This window comes from Gymnoscopelus microlampas (genome assembly GCF_963454915.1).
Source record: "Gymnoscopelus microlampas genome assembly, chromosome: 12".
Taxonomy (NCBI): Eukaryota; Metazoa; Chordata; class Actinopteri; order Myctophiformes; family Myctophidae; genus Gymnoscopelus; species Gymnoscopelus microlampas.
The window spans coordinates 23,762,180-23,782,955 of record NC_139949.1 but is presented as its reverse complement, the minus strand read 5'-3'; the positions used below and the strand labels follow the sequence as shown (position 1 = coordinate 23,782,955).

The following is a 20,776-nucleotide window of genomic DNA, read 5'->3' as shown; positions in this document are numbered from 1 at the left end:
CAGTACAAGGGGAAGTGTTAATTGGTAGTAAAAAAAGATTTATAAAGTATTTTTAAGGGAAAAAGAGGAAACAAACAAGATGGTTATGGTGCACACGCATTGCCAAACACATTAGGCTAGTGATTTCTTACAAGCTAACATGATGCCGGCCTGCCCTAGCAAATGTTCAATATTACAGCAGCAGGTTGGCCTCACACAGGACAAGCGTGGCTATTTACCTGAGGGCTTTATGTTTGACCCCTCAGACTGAGAGGACCTCTATTGAAGAGCTAAACTGGCAAGTACAATATGACTAGGGGTCGGGGGTCATCACCACGCAGGCTTGTGATGGACATTTTCATTAAAATGACATTTTTGCCACGGACATACAAAACGAGCGGTCAATAATATTACCAGAACCACATAGAGAATCCAGAAACACATAGCCCATAGAGTCTATTCTGATGTGCTACATATTTTAAGACCATAGTATTTATACATTAATGAACTGAGTGTCCAACTTATTTTAAACTCTGGAGACTGGCAGGTCAGCTCCGCTGTATACTAGCTACAATGTGGCATGTCTATTCCACATTTGGGATTTCAATAATTGGGTCTTATCAGTTTAGTCCGTGCTTTCATCGCACATTATATGAACAAAATAAGTATACTTATTACTATTTTGTACTTTTTTTTTGTCCGTTTAATCAAACATTTGTCACAGACGTGGACATGTCTTGCCACAGACACATTTGTCCGTGTAGACACATTGATGACCCATGCTAGGGGTGCAACAGTTAATTATCAAACATTCAATAATTGATTAATAATCAATCCCTATTTTTGGTATTCATTACAGATAAAAAAAATCAAACAATTTAAAAAAAATCACACCCAGTGTGAAGTGGGCGGTGTGTGGTCATCACAACATGACTCACTTAAAAAAAAGGATAAATAACTTTTTTTAAGTCCATACTGCTATTAATAGGGCTTCACATGTGTCATGTGTTTCGCTAGCCAATCACAGTGCTGAATTTGCAAAGTCAGCCAATCACATTACAGCTAGTGGTGATGACACTAGCTGTAATGTGATTGGCTGACTTTGCAAAGGTATAGATTTGCATTGACTGTGGAAGGGTTAGGGTTGTAGACTGCGTTGTAGACTATTGGCCAATCACGGTGCAGGATTGGTCAGTGTCCAAAACTCACTTATAGGGGGCGGTTACACCACCCCAAAAAGAGTAAATAAAATAGCGGATCCACACGCTCACAACAATGCGATTGTAGTGAGCATGCAGATCGGTTATTTACACTAGAGCTGAGCTGAGATCCATATATGGAGCTGACTGATTTGTTTGCGCCTGATGCCATGACGACACAAAGAGGTTAAAACAACACACTCCATATTTGGGCGTAGCTGCATTGCGACACAATGTGTTGACGTGGTCCGTCTGTCCACCAGCCGGTCCGCCAGTCCTCCCATTAGCCAATGTTAATACAGGATTTGCACAACACCATTGTACAACAGATTATAACATACGGCTTAATTGGTTCATCGATTTGTTGATACAAAATAAGAATAAAAGAATAAAAGATTATCGATAGCTGCAGCCCTAAATATGACTGGTACATCAACTCCAGAAGATTAATGTAGTGAAGAGACAACCTGACGTGACACTTCATATTTGGAGCAACCCTTACTCTTCCAGGCTGACTTTAATGTAACTAGAGTCAAAGACAAGGTGAGTCAAATTCTGACATGTTTTAAACCTATTTTAACCTGCAGTAAGACCTGGAAATGTCTACTTTGGTCAAATACTGACAGCACACATTTTGGTGCAATGGAGTATACCACACAGGTTTATGTGTCTAAAATCCAAAAATATTATTTTCATTTTTCCAAAGTTTTCATATTCATCTATATTACTGTACTGCATAATCTACATTTTAAATATAATTGATTAGGCCGATACAAACAAGTATTTGCCTACATTACTTCTCAAATCATGCTGTACTAGCAACCCAGATACATTAGGTGTATAGGTTTTTTCCTGTACCAATTACAGCGATGTCCACAACCACACTGCTGTACAACTGTCCATATGCCAAACTGAGTTACAGTAGCTATAACGCTTGTGACATTGCAGCTATAGGCAAGAAATACAGTATCGCAAGTTGGTACGTGATTAGCTGCTGTCATGCAATGTTGCAAAAAAGTCCAGCTGCCATCAACTTTTCCACACGAACAATGAGATAAAGGTGACCATAGTCAGCATCTGCCAACTTGTTCCAGTTCGAAGAAAATAAATGAACTTCCAGTGACTGATTTCACAAAATGCTGCCACAGTGAATGCCCAATAAAGCTAAATCTCTATGGTTTGCCTGCGGGTATAGTAGATTTATTATTCTCATAAACTGACAACTATCAATTTCATAACTAGTTGCACCATTCAGTCCGAATGGATGATTTGTCATTGTCATTCAGTAGGCTACTATAACATTAGAGACATTATAAAATGCAATTGTATTACCTCACATGTGGCAATACTAACTCTTAAAGGAGTAGTTCACCCAAAAAATGACTTATCTTCTATCAATTACACACACCATGAAGCTTTGAATTCATAGAGATTTTTTTTGTTTTTGTCGCATTCCTTAGCCATTTGATGTCCGGGTCATTGGTCAGTAGGAGACTCAGTATGAGACTCAGTGGGAGACTCCACCGGTCATCAAATTATTGGCTTAGGAGTGCAACAAAAACAAAAGAAATCTTCATGAATTCAAGGCTTCATGGGGTGTGTAATTGATAGAAAATACGTTTTTGGGTGAACTATTCCTTTAAAGGAGAAATCGCATATTATGATGGCTCCCTTGAGAGGTGCTTCTGTCCTTGAACTAAGTGTGTCAGCTCTGTGAATCTTTCTTACCAAGACAAACCGCTGTGGGCTACATTTACTCTAAGTGTTTCTGATTCTGCAATGAAAAGCCTTCAAATAATCATTGCATAACAGATCATCTTAATTTAGAATTTAAACCTACCATTGATCACAATATTGGCTGTATGCGATCACTGGAACAGCTTGATAATGTCCAATACCGTTATGTGATCTTTTGCCCATTAGTCTACTTGTCATACTGCAGCAGCCCTGCTTTGCCAGAGAGCCTTTTGCACTCTGTAGGACCGCTGGTAATGTAATATAGATAAGTTCAGTGACTGATGTTTATCTTACAATTTAATTATTTATGTGCTTTTGACCATCACATGGCGTTGTATCATTACAGTGTGGTAAATAAAGAGAAATTGCATGTTTAAATGTGGTAAGGCCTATAAAATACATTTCTGAATTGACTGTTTGCACATATAGTTTGAAACCTGCGAGCCACACACACACACGCGCACACGCACACGCACACACACACACACACACGATTAGTTCTGATTTTCTCTGCTCTGTCTATATTAGATCCATAATTTACATACACGTTTATGTTTATGTTTATTAAAGGCTCCCCATAAGAGACACATGAATGAGGCTCTAGTCCTCCTGGGGTCCTGAACAAAGCAAATACAATACTTAATGTACAACTAAAAATACATTTATTTATTTTTTAAAGAAAAAAGAATACAAAAAGACAAATTAACATTATAAAATCAAATCCAACAGTCCAGACAAATACACAAATAAGTAACAGTTACATATTTGACAAGTTACTTGGCAAGATATCTCTGATATATTTAAGTGCGTCTTGGGCACTAGTAGGATTCAGATTATGACTGGGTTTCTAGTGGCAGCATGGCGTAATCGGGAACAGAAAAGGCGGCTGCCTGCTTCATGCGTAAATGTTCCATTCCAATCACAAAGCCCTCTTGCCTGCCCGGGGGGGAATATAGGGCTTAACTCCCCCCTGACCCCAACACAGTCTGTGTGGATTAACAACTACTACTTAATCAACTTTGCGCAAAAAACGTCCCGAGATTAAGTAGCGTGCGTCAAGATGATGATGCGCGGGCAAACAACACACAGACAGAGCCAGATCGACCAAAGGCACATTTACTGCAACAGTCTATGCTGAATAAAACCAGTGATTTTCAACCTTTTTCATATCAAGGTCCATTATTTATTCGGCATTCGAGCCACGGACCACCGTTTGATGCCATTTTAGAGCCTCTCACAGACCCAATAAGACTTAAAATATTTTGTTATCGTTGGATAAGATTTTTGATGTTGGTACCATAAGAGAGATGACAGGCAAACGTTGATCAAAATAACAATTATTCTACATTATCTAATTGTGTAGACTTCTTGTAAATTAAGTAATGCAGTTGGGTGTAACAATAATTTAACTATTGAGAGCGTAAAATGAAACCAAATAGACCGTAAGGGTCCATTTGGTTTCATTTTATGCTCTCAAGAGTTAAAGATCTATAAGGGTACATTTGGTGACCAACTCTCCATCATTTAGCTGGGGACCACCTGGAGCCTCTTCAATGACCACTGGTGGTCCCCGGACCACTGGTTGAATTAAACCACTGTTGACTATTTGCTACCATGTGCCACTATTGCCTAGTGCCTCCCTACAGATCTCTTCTTTAGAGATACTGCAGAATACACAATTAAAACACAACTATCTTTTTTTTCCCCCCGAATGAAGTTGATCATGGATCATGATGATGAATGATGAAACTTTCGCAGCCAGCGCATTGTAGGCTACAGCAAGGACCCGTAGCCTATATAACAGTTTCAAAGCCTGCAGAGACAAGCCACTGACATCAAGAGACTGCTGAACTCCACTTCGTTAATCGCTTAATTTAAGCTGCGGCTTAAATGGCAAGCATGATGTCAACTATATGGGCCTGACCTGCCCATGCCATTATGGGACAACACCGAGATAAACATATCAAATTGCCATCTTAAACATGACACAGTCCCATGCACTCTCTCAGCCAAAGAAAATCAACACAAGTAAAGAGAAATGTCTTACCTTGTTCCATCAGTAGAACGGTCATCCCGACCAACATAGCCCAGTAGAGAGGATTCTTCATGTTTATCGCTCAAGTTGTTTGTCTTTTACGTGTTGATGTCGTCTGAAATAGCCTTGGTCACTGAAAATCCCGTGAAGACGGATTTCTTTTTCGTTCCTGTTGAAGTGGAGCAGTCAGTCAGTGCAGTTCCCGCAAAGTCCTGGCTCTTTCTATGTGACCGTATACATACAGCATCCACCACCAACGCACGGCGCGCTTCAACCAAGTCCCTCCTTCACTGAGAGGTGCTGGTGGTGATGTTGTGTGTGAGTGCTTGCCTCAGCTTATGGAGGCGCTGCTGTCTCCAGTGGCGGTAAGTAACTAAGTACATTTACTTAAGTACTGTACATAAGTAGAATTTTGAGGTATTTTTTACTTTACTGAAGTATCTCCAATTTGCAGTACTTTTACTTCTACTCCACTACACCTCAGAGGCAAATATTGTACTTTTACTCCACTATAATGATTTGCAGACTTAAGTTACTATAGTTACTTTGTAGATTTTGATTATCATTACAAAACATACATTAACCACTTCAGCCATATACATCTGGCAATGCAATGCATTGTGAGCTTGTAGATCTGCCAAAAGATCTTTATACATTTCATACATTTGAAAACTTGGGAAATGGAACATTCTCCATAATGAGTAGCCTACTTTATACTTTTGGTATTTAAGTACATTTTTATAATACTTTTGTACTTTTACTCAAGTACATTTTGAATTCCGTACTTTTACTTGCAAGAGTAATTCTACGTTGCAGTACTGATACTTTTACTTAAGTAAAACAAAAATTGAGTACTTTTTCCACCACAGGTCTCAGGCTCCGCTGTTATTCAACTGGATTATGTGCAGCACTGGTTCAATCATCTCAATTGCAAATCCATCTTGACGGTGTTCTTAATTGGGAGTCGTACCCAGCGGTGTCAATTAGGTTATTTTCTTTCGTCAATTGCATTTTTCTTCGAGAGAGGGTATGTTTTGTAATAGGCTCTATGCACAGCAGCCATATTGGACCGAAATTGGGCCCCTTCCTTGCTTCCTTCACAGGTGTTACCAATGACACTAATGAAGGCTCTGTTCCATTTAGTATAGCACAGTGGTTCTCAAACCTTTCAATTTCAAGGACCCCCATAACAAATGGGGGAACCAAATGGACCCTCCCGGGTCCATTTGGTTCCATTTGTACACTCTCAGAGTTACATCCTCTCAAGGAACCATGAGGGTCCCTGGACCACACTTTGAGACCCACTAGTATGTCTAGTGAGCCAACATGCACAATATCAGCACCCTGACTCTGTTTGACCAGAATGGAACAGAGCCTTCATTAGTGTCATTGTTAACACCTGTGAAGGAAGTCAGAAGAGGCCCAATTTCTCTCCAAAATGGCTGCTGTGCATAGAGCCTATTGTCTGCTCTTCTGACTGAGACTACGGAGAGTAGGCTAGTGTAATGACCTGCATGTGGGTTAAATTTCCGAAGGTGTGGTGACCAAAACAACTACTCTACCCCTCCCTATCACTCATGGGTTGTCATTTAGCACACATAAATGAACAATAACATAACACCAAAAAAAGTATAACACAATAGACATAAAAGGAGGCATAGCTCCTTTTAAGTCCCTCAGCCAGCCCCAGGCCAGCGCTACACAGCCCCCACCTAAGGGGGTTTCACTCACTGTCCTAGTAACCCTCTTACCCCACTATAAAGTATTGGATGTGCCGAGGCAGATGCCATCATGCCTCCTGCCCTTTCCAGGGCTCGGAGGTTCTAGTGGACATGGGGAAGGGACATCAGGTGTGGAGGGGCTCTTTGCCTCCACCCAGTGAGCTTCTGTGTTAGCAACTGGCAAGGGGTTAGCTGCAAAGTAATCCAGCGCAGCCTTCCCCCCTTAGTTCTGGCTTAGGTGCTTGCCCATACATGTAGTCCACCAGCGTCCGGAGAGGAGAGAGCTGCTCTGGTGCACCACATAGACGCCTACAGATCTGTATGCCCACATGGCAAGTGGAAATCCCAATCTCGCTTTTGTCGGTTCGTGGTGGCCTCTGTTTGATTGAATATCTTCCCCGGCCGCTGATAGATCTTGAACACCTGTGCCTGGACCATAAATGTGTATGCACCTGGTAGTACCAGTGTCTATTATGTGATCATCGGGTGAGGCATTTTTGCACTGTGCGGCCTGAAAATCTAGTCCTACATCGCACTGATCAGAGCAATGTTTATTATTATTATTATTATTATTATTATTATGTCCCTGGTGTGTCATGGCAGAGCGGGCAGACAGTTGAACAGTGTTTGCATCAAGTTTGGTGTGGATTGGGTGTGGCAGTGGTAAAGTCCCTGCCCACCACCACGGAGGTTGTGGGTTCGAATCTACCGTGGTGCATCCGGCTTTGTCGGGCGTCTATGCGAACACAATTAGCCCGTGTTCGGGGGAGGGAAGCCTGTCGGGGAGGGTGGTATTGGGCCTGTGGCGGCACCTGTCAGCAGGGAGTGTAGGACGAAGGCTCTACGTCCTCCCGGTGGGGGCCCCTCACAGGCAGGTGAGTCAGTAGGATACAACAGCAGTGATAACACAGAAATGTGTGTGGGGAGGAATTAATTGGCATAAACGACTAAATTGGGGGGAAAAAGGGTGGAAACACATTATTGGCTACTTTAAATTTTGGGGAAAAAAGAAACGTTTGGTGTAGACGTGGCCCCAGGTGTGACTGTTGTCATGGCAGACTCCATGACAATAGTCATGGGACAGTAGTTTGTTCCAAGTTTGGTGGAACGGTGCGACTGGGCCACACGTGAGCCCTGCTGTTGGACTGCGTTGGCGCCTTCTGACAGTGCCTGCATCGTCATCTGTATAATCCAGTACCATCACCTGGACAAGGGCAGCGGTGATTTCATTGATGGATGACATCTCACTACATCAATTTAATGGCTGGTGTATTGCATTCCCGGAGATAACGCCTTGACTTTTTAAAGGAAACTCTTTTATTTGTAGCTGTCAAGGGCACAGAACACCAAACCAGCTCAAATCACATCATCCTATCCCACTACTATAATTGAAGAGCCACTGTTTGCGTATCTGTTTATGTGTGTGTTCAGGTTTGAACTGCAAACCATTAGTGCAATTGCCTCCAAACTCATAACAAATGTTCCAGTGGGGTCGGACCTTTGCACAGGCTACTTTCTTTCCATTTCAGCATGCATATAATTTGTACACTTTTCATAAACAGTCTATTAGCAATGCAGGCTAGGACTGGAATGACACATCAACACCACCGATCTATGCGGAATGCACCGTTTATGTTCAGGTCTGAAATGGCCTACCGTTGCAGAACAAGTGCTATCCATGCAGGAGCACCTCAAAAGCAAACAACAATATAATTCTCTCTCTCTCTCTCTCTCTCTCTCTCTCTCTCTCTCTCTCTCTCTCTCTCTCTCTCTCTCTCTCTCTCTCTCTCTCTCTCTCTCTCTCTCTCTCTCTCTCTCTCTCTCTCTCTCTCTCTCTCTCTCTCTCTCTCTCTCTCTCTCTCTCTCTCTCTCTCTCTCTCAATAACATTTTAACATAACATTAATAACATAACATTTTAAAAGTCACAAGCTGTCCATTTATTGTTAATTCATACCAAATTCTTTATCTATCAAAACATACTCATATGAAAGGGTTTTAACCAATGAGTATATCCAAACATAAGATGTTTCATGAATCTTTGCCAGGCAATGACTGGCAATAGTCATTGCTTACTGTTTGTTTGTCGAATGTCAAACAACTACCTGACACCTCACCTGAGCGCTGTTAGAAGAATTGCCATAGAATGAGAGAATTCTGGAGTACAATCAAAAAGGATGAACTACCTGTCGAATTCCTCAATTCACTGACGCCCTCTGGAGTCACTGACCGTAAAATGAAGCTGCGGAGCAAATGGCGGACAAGGGTGTTGAGTGTGAGATTGCTGTAGGGAGTAGGGAGTACTAGGGACAAACATGGGTGAAAAGATCTTCCTGCAAAAGATCCCTCATCATGACAGGAATAATGAGCTTCCCTTCAACTTTGTCAGGCGGCAGTTTCCTGTCAGGCTGGCTTTCTCAGTCGCCATCCACAAATTCAGGGGCAAGAGAATGAACGACTTTGCAAGTTCGCATCTACCTGTGTTCACTCATGGCCCGCTTTACAGGGCCTTCTCTAAGGAAAAGAGAACCAGCAGCGTGAAAGTTTTTTTTATTCAAGGAGAGGGAATAACTGGATCTCCTTTAATTGCCTGTACATGATTCATTCATTCAATCATTTATTTTTTATAAAATAATATTCTGAATTCATAAATTCTCTAATGACTTCTGCTTTTCAGAAATAACACGACATTACATGTTTACAATATACAGTAGATGATCAATAGAGATTACATTCAAGGACAATGTTGGGAACCAGGCCAGATTACAGCCTAGGTCCAGTAGTGTAACATAATTTAAACTAGACAACTCAAAGATACTTTCTCAGACTCAAGCATTTTTTATTTTCAGGATGCATAAATGCGTCGTTTAAAATTATAAATTGATGCTTAAAGACATGCTAGCTCTCCTAAGTTAATTTGCTACAGTAGGTAGGCCCAAACAATAATACTGCCCATCACAAAAGCTATCCTCCACTGTTTTATAATATTACCTGTGATCCTGTTCTACTGCTTCTGTCTCTGTCCAGCTTCTTGCACTTCTTTCCCCTGATACAAATACACAGGATGTTTTACAAAGTCGCTGACTAACTTATTTGTACTGTACATTATTTATCATGTTCTATGACAGTGGTTCTCATGTCATGTCAAGGATCCCCAAGTTGATATGTACCAGAAAAAGACACCCTTCAGGCGTCCTACCTGAAAACCCCTGTACCCCCAACACTGCCAGGCCTACTCCCAACTGTCCCCATCACCTGTGAGTGTAACATACTCAATTATATTGATTGAATCAGATTGATTGATGAATATTGTATCTATCTGGTAACCAAAATTGTTTTATTTCTGAAAAACAGAATCTTATTAGTTAGTAAGTTAGTTTGAATGAATGACTATAGACGGAGCAGGTCCTTCTAAACAATGTTGTCAGTTGTTCAATGGCTCTGTACAATGCTGCAGCGAGCCACAGCGTTGATAGGCATGGGAGGAGGCACGGCGTTGATAGGCAGGAGGTATGGTGTTGATAGGCAGGAGAGGGCAGTGTGTGGCAGCCGAGCAGGCGAGCACCCTGGTGGCCAAAATATGGGCCAAGATTTGAATATCAATGTAAACTGTTCACTTTCTGAGAAAAGTGAATTCAAAAAACAATAGTTTGCCAAAGGGCAGGCTCTCTGTGTGAGCGCAATGGGCATGGTATCTAAAGCACACCCCCACTCATAAAACACATTGTGTGGACACGACTCCAAAATCAAAGTCCTTTTATGTGTACTGTGAAGCCAGTCCAACCACTGGCTGGGGCCGTAACCGTGACAACAGAGGAGATCCCATAGCCTGGGGAACCGTAAACGTGACAACAGAGAGTGTGGCTCATGCTCAGTGACTTCCTGAGTCCTAACTCAGCAGAATTCACAAAATTGCTAATAAACAGCTTAAATTTGGGAAAAGTGAAAAATGGCTTTCGTGGCTGTCTTCCTAGGCTAATGGTCAATCCCTGTGAGCAAGTTGAGATCAATTGTTCGCCCACTGAGGAGAAAAACGTGTTCAGACAGACAGAGACTCCTAGAATATATAGGATAGTATAAGAAGATAAGAAGGTTCAATAGCATACACAGAAAACAAAAAACAGGCAGAGGTAATGCTAGGTTCAACAAAGAAATGATCTTTGTTCGAGACCCGTCTGTGTCAGCAACACAATCTTGCGAGATCTAGCAACAGTGATCATAGGACGTTCACAAGATCTGGCATAAAACTGTAGGCACGTAGGGTGACTGCACCCACTTACAGTAGGAGACCGTAAATCTACAGTATACCATTTCGTACTAGGGTGAGGCATGGCTATTTTGGTAATATATAAAGTATCTTTGGTACAACAAAACAGTGTGACTACAAAATAAAACAGGAAACACAATACGACAAAATATTTTTTTTAAATTGGGAAGAAAACATAACCTTATCTGACAGGCCGGGACGTTACACAGCAGTAGCCTATTGAACTGTACTTACACATAACTTTGCAAAAATCATTATGATTATGTTGTCTATTTTTCTTTTTTATCAGAGGCATGTTGCAGTAAGTTAAAACTAGTCAGTCATTAAAGAAATAGTGAAATGACTGACAATCTGAATTTATTTCACATTCAGTGTTTCTGATGTGTTATTCCATTTAGAACAACTAGACCATACCCGGTCGACGCATCCGTGGGGGGATATGCGCACATGATCTGGCAACCCGGGAGGCAGTTCGTCCCATAGCTGGGCAGCCCCGTAACCATGGCGACAGTGTTTGACACAAAAACGCTAATAAAAAGCTGAGATTTGGTGAAATTGAAAAACGGGCTTCACAGTTAAGTTCAGATGGTAATGGTCAATGGCTGTGTGCAAAATCAGAGCAATTGCTCCAGCCACTGAGGAGAACTGGGTAGCTTCACCTACTCACCACTACGCCCTTACTAGAATTATAGTATGATGATGCTTGCATATGCAACCAAAAAACTGCTTTAGCCTTGCCTAAGGAAAAATCAGTAACAGTAACGAGTAGAAAGTTGCGCTCAGCAGAGTGTAAATCTCCACCAAGAGACGTGCCCTAATAATAATAATAATAGCAGGTACATTTCTACCTACAGCTGTGAGAGAGTGGCATGTGAATACCAGTTGTACATCATCTCTACCGTCTTCTTCTTCCCTCTCTCTCTCTCATTCATTATCTACCTCTGTCCATTGTTCTGTCTATTTGGGGCATGTGATGACAATGTTTTGGGATTGTTTGCAACTAATGACACAGGGCAATGGGGGGAAGGAATATAATACAGGATGCTGATTGTCATTTCCTTGTTTTGATTATGCTTGTACAGAGGCGGCCTGGGAACACAAATCAGCCTGGGAATTTAAATGACAGCAGCCCCCGTATCTGTTCAAATTGTCATAAAAATAATAAGTAGTTACAACATGCAGCCAAAGCTAGACAACCAACTGATCAGTCAGTCTATGAAAGAAATACAAACTAAAGGAATCAGCATGATAGGATCAGCCCTCTACGTCTGTTTTAGGCCTATAGTGTACGGCACAGGTTTATGAAATAATGTCATATTTTGGTAGCAGTTGCAGTTTTGCACTAAGGACAAAAAGAAGAAAAGATTATGTTTTTTGCCTCTGTGTAAGTTAGGGTGTCTGTCTGTCTGTCTGTCTGTCTGTCTGTCTGTAGCTAGTCTTGGACACCGCCGAGCTTGTAGATCGTTTAAAAAAAAAAAAAAATACGAGGACCACAGCCAGAGGCTATATCCATTTGCGGTCTATGGCATGGAAAAGTGTGTGAACCCCTGCCCTAAATTGACATAAACATACAGTATTTGTACTGAAAGAGTATTTTTGATGTTTTTAGTCTGGTCTCTCACCTGGAATAAAGTTTAACAAATAGGACAGATTGTAAAACATAATCGACAAATATAAATGCAGAAACCCCCTCCAACGTTTGGAGGGGGTGGGGTACATTTATGTTCATGCAGCAGCCTGACGTGCATGTCTGTGATTGGCTAGTGCCAATTACTACAAAATGAACGTTCAGATTTAGCTTTGTTCCAGAATTACATTGTGCCGCAACAACGTACTATAGATGGGTTTCTGTGCAACTGTAGTGCAGAAAGCAGCACTCTTTACAGCATACTGTATCTGCAGCTCACTGCTCTAGCTGACTCTAATCATGCGCTGCTTAGTACAGTCTAATCAGTGGTGCGTGTTTCAGTCAAAGCGGTTTTGCCCCCTGAATGTTGTACACCCAGTAATGTTTGCAAACAAGACACCTGTCTATTAAGCTTACAGTAAACACTTATGCATACTGGAATTATTGGCAGAGTGTAAAGGAATATAAATGGAGACATGATATATTATCAATTATCATATATTGAGAGGCAAAAGCCTTTTGCCACTTTCTGGTGGCCCTTCTATTATGCCAATTGAAAGCATTTATGTTATGATAGTTATTCCTCCATATGTCAATTAAATTAAATCTTGGCATAAACACCTTTATGTTTTCAATTACTGAAGTAAAATCTTGTGGAGGCCAACAATCCATATTCTGATTCAATATTTTGAAATCCCCAGAGCTACAGTATACTGTACCAGAGGTTGAGGGAAAACAATTGGAAGAGAAAATCATGTGCATTTTCATGCCACTCTGAATCTTGTTTATGGTCTCGTTATATGCTCGTGCTCGAAATACAAATTGAGAATATGTCTTATGTAAATGTGTTTGCTCTAGGCCTTTTTCTCATGAGGAAATCATTGATGTCAATATTGACGTTGATGTCAACCCAGAATACAGTGGCTTATTGTGAAGATATCCTCTCACTACCAGTGTACTGCCACTAATAAAACAGTCGCAGTAAACACATTGTTTTTTAACAGCGTGGCTCTACAGGAGGCTACTAGCTGTCTATGTGTCTGTTTGTCCAAAGCTAATCTTGCAATTGCATTCTTGTGCACATGCCAGTAGGCTAACCTAGTACACTACCTCTACTATTTTATTCCCACTATGTGTTTTACCTTTTAAAATATAAAATGTTGTATTTATTATTATTATTATTATTATTATTATTATTATTGTGAGACTATGTTTTCGCCCCTGTCCGTCCGTGTGTCCTTGTGTGTGTCCTCGTCCTTCTGTCTGTGGACAGACTTCGTGAAAGTTTGCATGCACACTCCCTGGAGGCCAGAGCAGAACACATTTTTTTATATTACTCCTACAGATTTTGTCCAAACTTCATATAAATCGCTACAGATTATCTCTATAGTCATGTGATCAGACAGATCAGTCAGATTTTTCATATTCCATCCTGGTTGACTAAGATTGGCCTCGAAAGAGTGGCCTGTTTTGTACAAAATGCCTCAAATCATGAACGTTTGAAATTAAAACTTTGCCACGTTTGCTTTTGTAAGATTCAGATGGGACAGTGTACCGTATTATTTATTTATTATTTTTATTTGTTTCCTGAACCGCAACAGCAGAGACAGCCCTATAAACACAAACGTCTCTGACTGACTGACTGATGAAGTTACATAATCAGTCAGCTGGCCGAGTGTTGGAGTTTCTTCATTGGCCGTAGCTCTTTCAAAATGATTCAGCGTGAACAGTTTTCTATTACCGTACGTCAACAGTGGCTCCATAGTCTTACGCCCGCACAGGTCTTCAATTATATCCTCAGTGTCCTCAGAATGCTTTTACAGCAGTTTCACTCAGCTCATTCCAAACTTATGGCACGCGAACAACAGAATATGTTTTCTGAATTCATGAACCAGACTCATTCGCCTCAGTCGCCGAGTGACTACTTCCTGTATCCGTTGTTTCACATACAATACTGGGTTTTTACTAGCCTGGAAACCAGACAAATCTGCCACTGCAAAAAGAAATGCCCTCGGCAGATTTGGTCTGGCACCGCTCAGTTGTGATTGCATTTCACTCCCTCCGGAGTAGTGAGGGACCAATTAGGGCCCAGTGGGCAATTATGGGACGGGTTCATCACCAGAGGCATTTTTTTTAATTCGCCCCTTGTAAATCCAGGTTCCACACACAGATTCCAGACTAATATCTACCCAGTGATATAGGTCTGGCCATGCCAGGCTAGGTTTTTACCTAGTCTCATCCAGCACCTCCCTGTTAGCCGCCCAAGTGATCTTATATAAGGTAATATCGCTGACAATAGCACTTCAATAATCTCTGCACTGCAGGTAGCTCCTTTCATCACACTGTGGCGTGTTATTTTAGAAGAGGAAGATGGTTGTACGGACGGCAGAGCACTGATAAACTGGGAAACTTACGAGTGATTAAGGAACTGGCATAACCATTGTTCTCACTAATTAGCACTTATACAGTAAGGCTAATTCACTGGTGCACTTAGGGGGGTGCAAGAGGGTGCAGGGGCGACACATTCCATGCCTAAACCAAAGACAATATAACGTAGAAATAGGCTTATAAAATATGTCTTTAAGAGACTTTGGTTAAACTTCCTGGGATCTAACAAGAAAAATGATAAAGAAGGAACAGCCAAGGCAGAAGCGCTCAATGCATGGGAGGCACTGGAGGCAAACTGGAACCGGAAGTTCTGTGAAATGCATTGCAGTCAATGAAAGCCGGCTGGACCAGCTTATGAACAAATACTATTTTAATGACTGTGTCCGTTATAATAATATAATAATATAATGTCATATAATCGGTTCAGGAACATATAAAGGAGACATATCACAGGTCGTTTTCTAATCACTTGTTCTTCGATGTGCACACTACGTAATTTTATTGAGGCATCTAAACAGCGCCAAGGTATTGTTTCTGTTACGTTCAGAAAAGTACTTTGTGCTCTTTAGATACCTCAATAGAATTATAGTGTACACATCGAAAAGCCACACAGGAGAAAACAATGTGTGATATGTCTTTTATTTTCCTGGATCGAGTGTTTTACAAAGGTCACAATCGTTCAGAAATATTGTTTATTCATAAGCTGGACCATCTTATGAATAAACAATATTTCTGAACGACTGCGACACTCATTGACTGCAATGCATTCCATCAAACTTCCGGCTGCAGTTTGCCCCCAAGTGCGACTAATCTGCCAGCTGTAATTGCTAGATAGAGAAAATGACGTAGATGACCTTACCTTCTTTTAATATAACTTGGGATCTAACACTAACCTCGTTGATGGCTTTGGCTGGTCATTGGAGAGATTGCTAAGATAAGATAGATAGATAAGATTTAGTGCATTCAGTAGCCAATTATTTTTTTCACATGGTTTCAATGGTTCATTGACATCGACATACGGCATGTCACGTAGTCATGTTTATATACTTGAATATAACACTGTTCTCTTAACGAGACAGCAGGGCAGTACAACCCTATGGGTCGCGGCCGCCGGGACATGAGGAATACACTGGGAGGAATACTGTTGGAGGCAGTTCGACGTGCGATTCAAATTCGGTGCTGATCAGATCCTTGTGATACATAGGCCCCTCCCACTAAAGAAATAGGCCCCTCCCACAAATTCTGCAAGCCAATAACATTGTCACTATACACACAATACATTTCAATAAATCACTCCTGAGATAACTTGTATTTCATTTTGAGAGGATTGATCACCCCAAAAATCTGTTTTTTGCATCAAACAGTAAAATTTGGCGCATTTGTGGCGCCCCCTATGGGTCAAAGTAAAAAGCTTTTGGCGATTCGTTTAGTACACGTCCCTTGACATGTAATTAAGATTTGGGTTTGACAGAACCTTTCGTTCATGATTTTTGATTTTTTTTGTAAAATAAGCCCCTCCCAATAACTTTGGAAGCCAATTACGGACGAACGGTATAGACTATCAAAATTCCGCTTGGAACTGTTTATCGCATGGGTCCATAGATCATGCGTACCGATTTTTGTGAAGTTTGGACAAAATGTGTGGGAGGAGGAGCTAAAAGTGAGTTTTGAAGAAAATTCAAAATGGCGGACAATCTATCCAGACACAAATAGACTGGCCTATATGGGGAGTTGCATCAGGACCCAAGGAATCCAGAGAGAATATGTTTTTGATTCTATGACATACAGTTCAAGAGTTATAGGCCGAAACGTAAAGTGGGCTGTTGTAGCGCCACCATGAGGCCAACTGGTGTAATTATTTGTTTAATAATTTGGCATTGGACTATGAACCTCCCCTCCAAGTGTTGTATCTGTAGCCCTTACGGTTTCCAAGAGAAAAATACTAGAATGGGAGTTTTTGCATTTCCCATTATAAGGCAGTGGGGAAAATGAATTCACTAATAAATTAATATCAATTAAAATATACAGCGTATCGCTTTGCAAAATGGATGCACACGATTCCCAATGAAGCCGGTCAATTTGACATATATGGCTGCAAACTGTGGGAGGAGTAGTGCGGCAAAATAAAGTTTATCTAGAAAGAAAGAAATTTGGAGTACTGTTGGCAACCATAATAATTATTTGCGCTATAAGTTGGCCTTCATGACACTTCATGTCCTGTTACACACTTATAAGTGTCCAGAGATACATTTAAAGTTATGAGACACTCTTTGATCTTTCTACCGCTTGCAACGCACGTTACTTCAACATTCTTCTTGTTCTTGTTACCTCTGAGCACACATTCCAAATCAACTGCAAGTTAGTTTTGGCAATAAATGTTTGAATATTATTTTTGTCAATATTCTCTGTTTACAGGCATAATCTCAATAGCTCGGGGTCCATCTATTTGCTGAACAGCGTATCATATTCAGGTCAAGATATCGACATTGAAGCAAAACAACATTGATTAGGAGGATTATCATTTGCTGAAGACAAACAAAATGGTCCTTCTGCAACTTTACATTACACAGACTGCTGACTGCATCACCTCCCAAATTAGCAGAATGATTTGTTTTGTCTAGAAAGCAACACTGTTGCGCTTGGAGTATACATTTATTCTAACATTACAACAAACAAATCAAATTATTTGATTGCATTGCATTTATTTTTATTAAATATTTTATTAGTCACAAATGTAAACAGCATGTGGTATAGTAAGACATCAAGGCTAAAAGGATAACACTAAAAAGTCCTGGGGACTTGGGTCCTGGGTTTCCATTGTAGTCTTACAATAATTGATAGAAATAATGATCTTGCATACAAAAAGATAAAAGCCTCTGCATTGCCCATAAGCATAGTTTTGCTTGGAGTCGGGGGCGACAAGGCCACCTTGACTCTGTGACAGCTGTCAATCTCAAACACACCTGACTTCTTATTTTGAGGACAATTGTTTGTTTTTTTACATTATTATTCAGCGTCACTGCACAACTTCATCCTAGGGGAAACACTGCTAGAGCTGTAACAAACATTCTTCACCAAAATCTCTTGGAATTAGAAATGCACTCAAATAAATTATACAAATGTGGCACATGCCATGTAACGCAATAGTCATGTGACATTGCACTGTGACTGATCTGCCAAGTTTGATTCAAATCAGGGTAAAGTTGTCCAAGTTATCACTATGAAAGACAGACAGACAAACAGATGCTGCCGATTACAATGCACAATTACTATTGTGGAATGGCTGCTACATGGACCAAGTTCTCCAAAAATGTTCTTGAGATGTGATATTCCATCCACTCACAAAACCAGGGGTTCACAATTATATTGATCATGGGAACATTGTGTGTTTCTGTATACCTTAATGGTGAATAGGTTTGTCATGTTTCAAAGTCAGATTGCAGATTGAAATAATGGAGGTCAGAGACCGTAACCCTTTATCTAAACACATGTACAGTAGAGTAACAATTTCATACAGCCAAGCCGTGCGGGACTAATGTAAAAGAAGTATATTTAAGACCAGGAGACCAGGGTCACTGACCTGGGCTATATAACCTGTGTGGACCCATGCACACAACAGCATAGGGTCATTGCTTCAGTGTGAAAGAGGCACAAATAATATGTTTAACGTGTGTGTGTGTGTGTGTGTGTGTGTGTGTGTGTGTGTGTGTGTGTGTGTGTGTGTGTGTGTGTGTGTGTGTGTGTGTGTGAATGTGTGTCTAAACAGTATCACATTTGTTTAAATACACTTTACACTATTTTCTCCCCAATTTAGTCATTACGCCAATGAATTCCTCCCCACACACATTTGTGTGTTGTCACTGCTGTTGCATCCTACTGACTCACCTGCCAATTAGGAGCCCCACCAGGAGGGCATAGAGCCTCCGCCTTATTCCTCCGACCCAACACTCCCTGCTGACAGGTGTCGCCCCAGTCCGTAGGAGAACATACAGGGATAATATAATATAACCCTCCCCACCCTGCTTCCCTCCCCTGAACACAGGCCAATCGTGTTCGTATACGGTAGATGCTCGACAAAGTCGGATGCACTACGGTGGATTCGAACCCCCAGCCTTCACGAGGTGGGTAGGCACTTAACCACTGCGCCACCCGAGCTTTCAGTATATCACTTTAGCAGATAAAACTGTAGTGAATGATGCAGCTGTAACAGTTTTGGTATCCAGTGACAGACAACAGTAGGATTCTTAGATCACAGTTCTTTATTCCAAGAGCTTTACAGAATCATACAATTGTGCTGCTTGCCATGCAGTGGTATAAATGGGAACTGAAACTGTATTGTTACCCAGAAAACTGCTAGGGAGAGCAGACATAATGGACTGTTAGGATAACGGCTCTTCCTGAGTGTGCGGGCTACGGGGTTGGCTTATTTATCCTGTGTGCATCGGTTAGCTCAATGCACAACAGGTGTGTATCCAATGAAAGCTCTACTTTCATTGCGACGACACTTGAGTGCCATTAGCAAAAGGACAGGGGCGATTCTGCCCTCACCTCAACCCCCAAAACAAGCATTTCGGTAAAATGTCCCCTGAGTAACTCAGCTATACAACTCGACCGTATTATAGAATTGCCTTGACTATGAAGATATCTTCCAACTACTAGTGCACTGTCTCTATAAAAACGTTTTCACAGTTCAATACATCCAAGCGGTGGATTCATACATGGGACAGTGTACAGTTCCAAATGATTCACCATTATAGTCTTTTGTCTGGACCACAACATTAGACAGTGTATCATATTATTAGGGGTTCAAGCCCGAAGTGCTGAAACCCTTTTGTTTTTGTGTGAGGGTTGGCACGGTTTGGCAGAGACATAGGGCAACCTGATAGCTGAATGGTTAGGGCGCATACCACATGGGCACAAAATGCTTTCTTCAGCATGTCCACGGTTCGACTCCCGACTATTTCCTACTTTCCGGTCTCTCACTATCACTATTGAAAATAGCAGTAATGCAAAATAAAAAAATAAAAAAGGGGGCCTGATTGGGGCATTAAAATTAAAGGTCAACTTTTGAACTCCCGACGTTTTACACTGAAATTCCTACAGATGCATCTATCCTTACGCTACAAAGTTTCCTCACAAAATACTTAAGTATGTCTGACTAGAATCGTCACCATTTTGCAACAATGAACATTTTTTGAGAGTCTCACATAAACTGCGCAATGCTACCATATTTGCTGTGGATCATTATTGTACCAAAATTATGAAAACATAAGCTTGGTTATAATCTTGTTTTGGAGATATTGACCAATGAACTTCAAAAGGGTGCGGCTCAGCTCATGTTGGGCAAATCACCACGAAACATACTGGATAAAAGTACCTGAAACGTTGTTCAACCGACAACTGTCATGTTATTTTTGTGAACGTAGTACCTCAGACACACCCTCCAGGCTATGGGATATGTGTCCACAATGCTATGGACTGAGGCTAGCCAATCAGGTGCAAGCTTGCCCAGCCTATGGGATCTATAAAACACTAAAATGTTGGCTGCAGTCGTGCAACTCCATTACATCGTACATAGTTTATAATTTGTGGATGTAAAAATCTTTAGTGAATCTGTCAATTACACCAACATTGATCTTGTGCAGTAGATTTGAGTAGTAGACGTACTCCTGCACACTTGCATTCATTCACACGGGATACACAGAGAGAGAGAGAGAGAGAGAGACAAAGTGAGAGACGCAGTATGATGTTACCTGCATCAGACAATATGTAGGCCTATTATTGGGGCGAGCCTCCTGGTGGAGATTTGCACTCCACTATGCGCC

At 41.1% G+C, this 20,776-nt stretch overlaps 1 protein-coding gene across 1 annotated transcript in view; it reads right to left on the bottom strand.

The window, feature by feature from the left end:
- The window catches only part of ntm (neurotrimin), a gene marked incomplete at its 5' end in the record, with an annotated part of 414,076 nt that extends 408,990 nt beyond the window's left edge, over positions 1 to 5,086 (bottom strand). The window contains one exon of the mRNA XM_084073422.1: positions 4,963 to 5,086. Within this exon, the coding sequence (XP_083929548.1) occupies positions 4,963 to 5,023 (61 nt within the window). The remainder of the gene's footprint in view (positions 1 to 4,962) is intronic.
- Between the last annotated feature and the right edge of the window lie 15,690 nt (positions 5,087 to 20,776).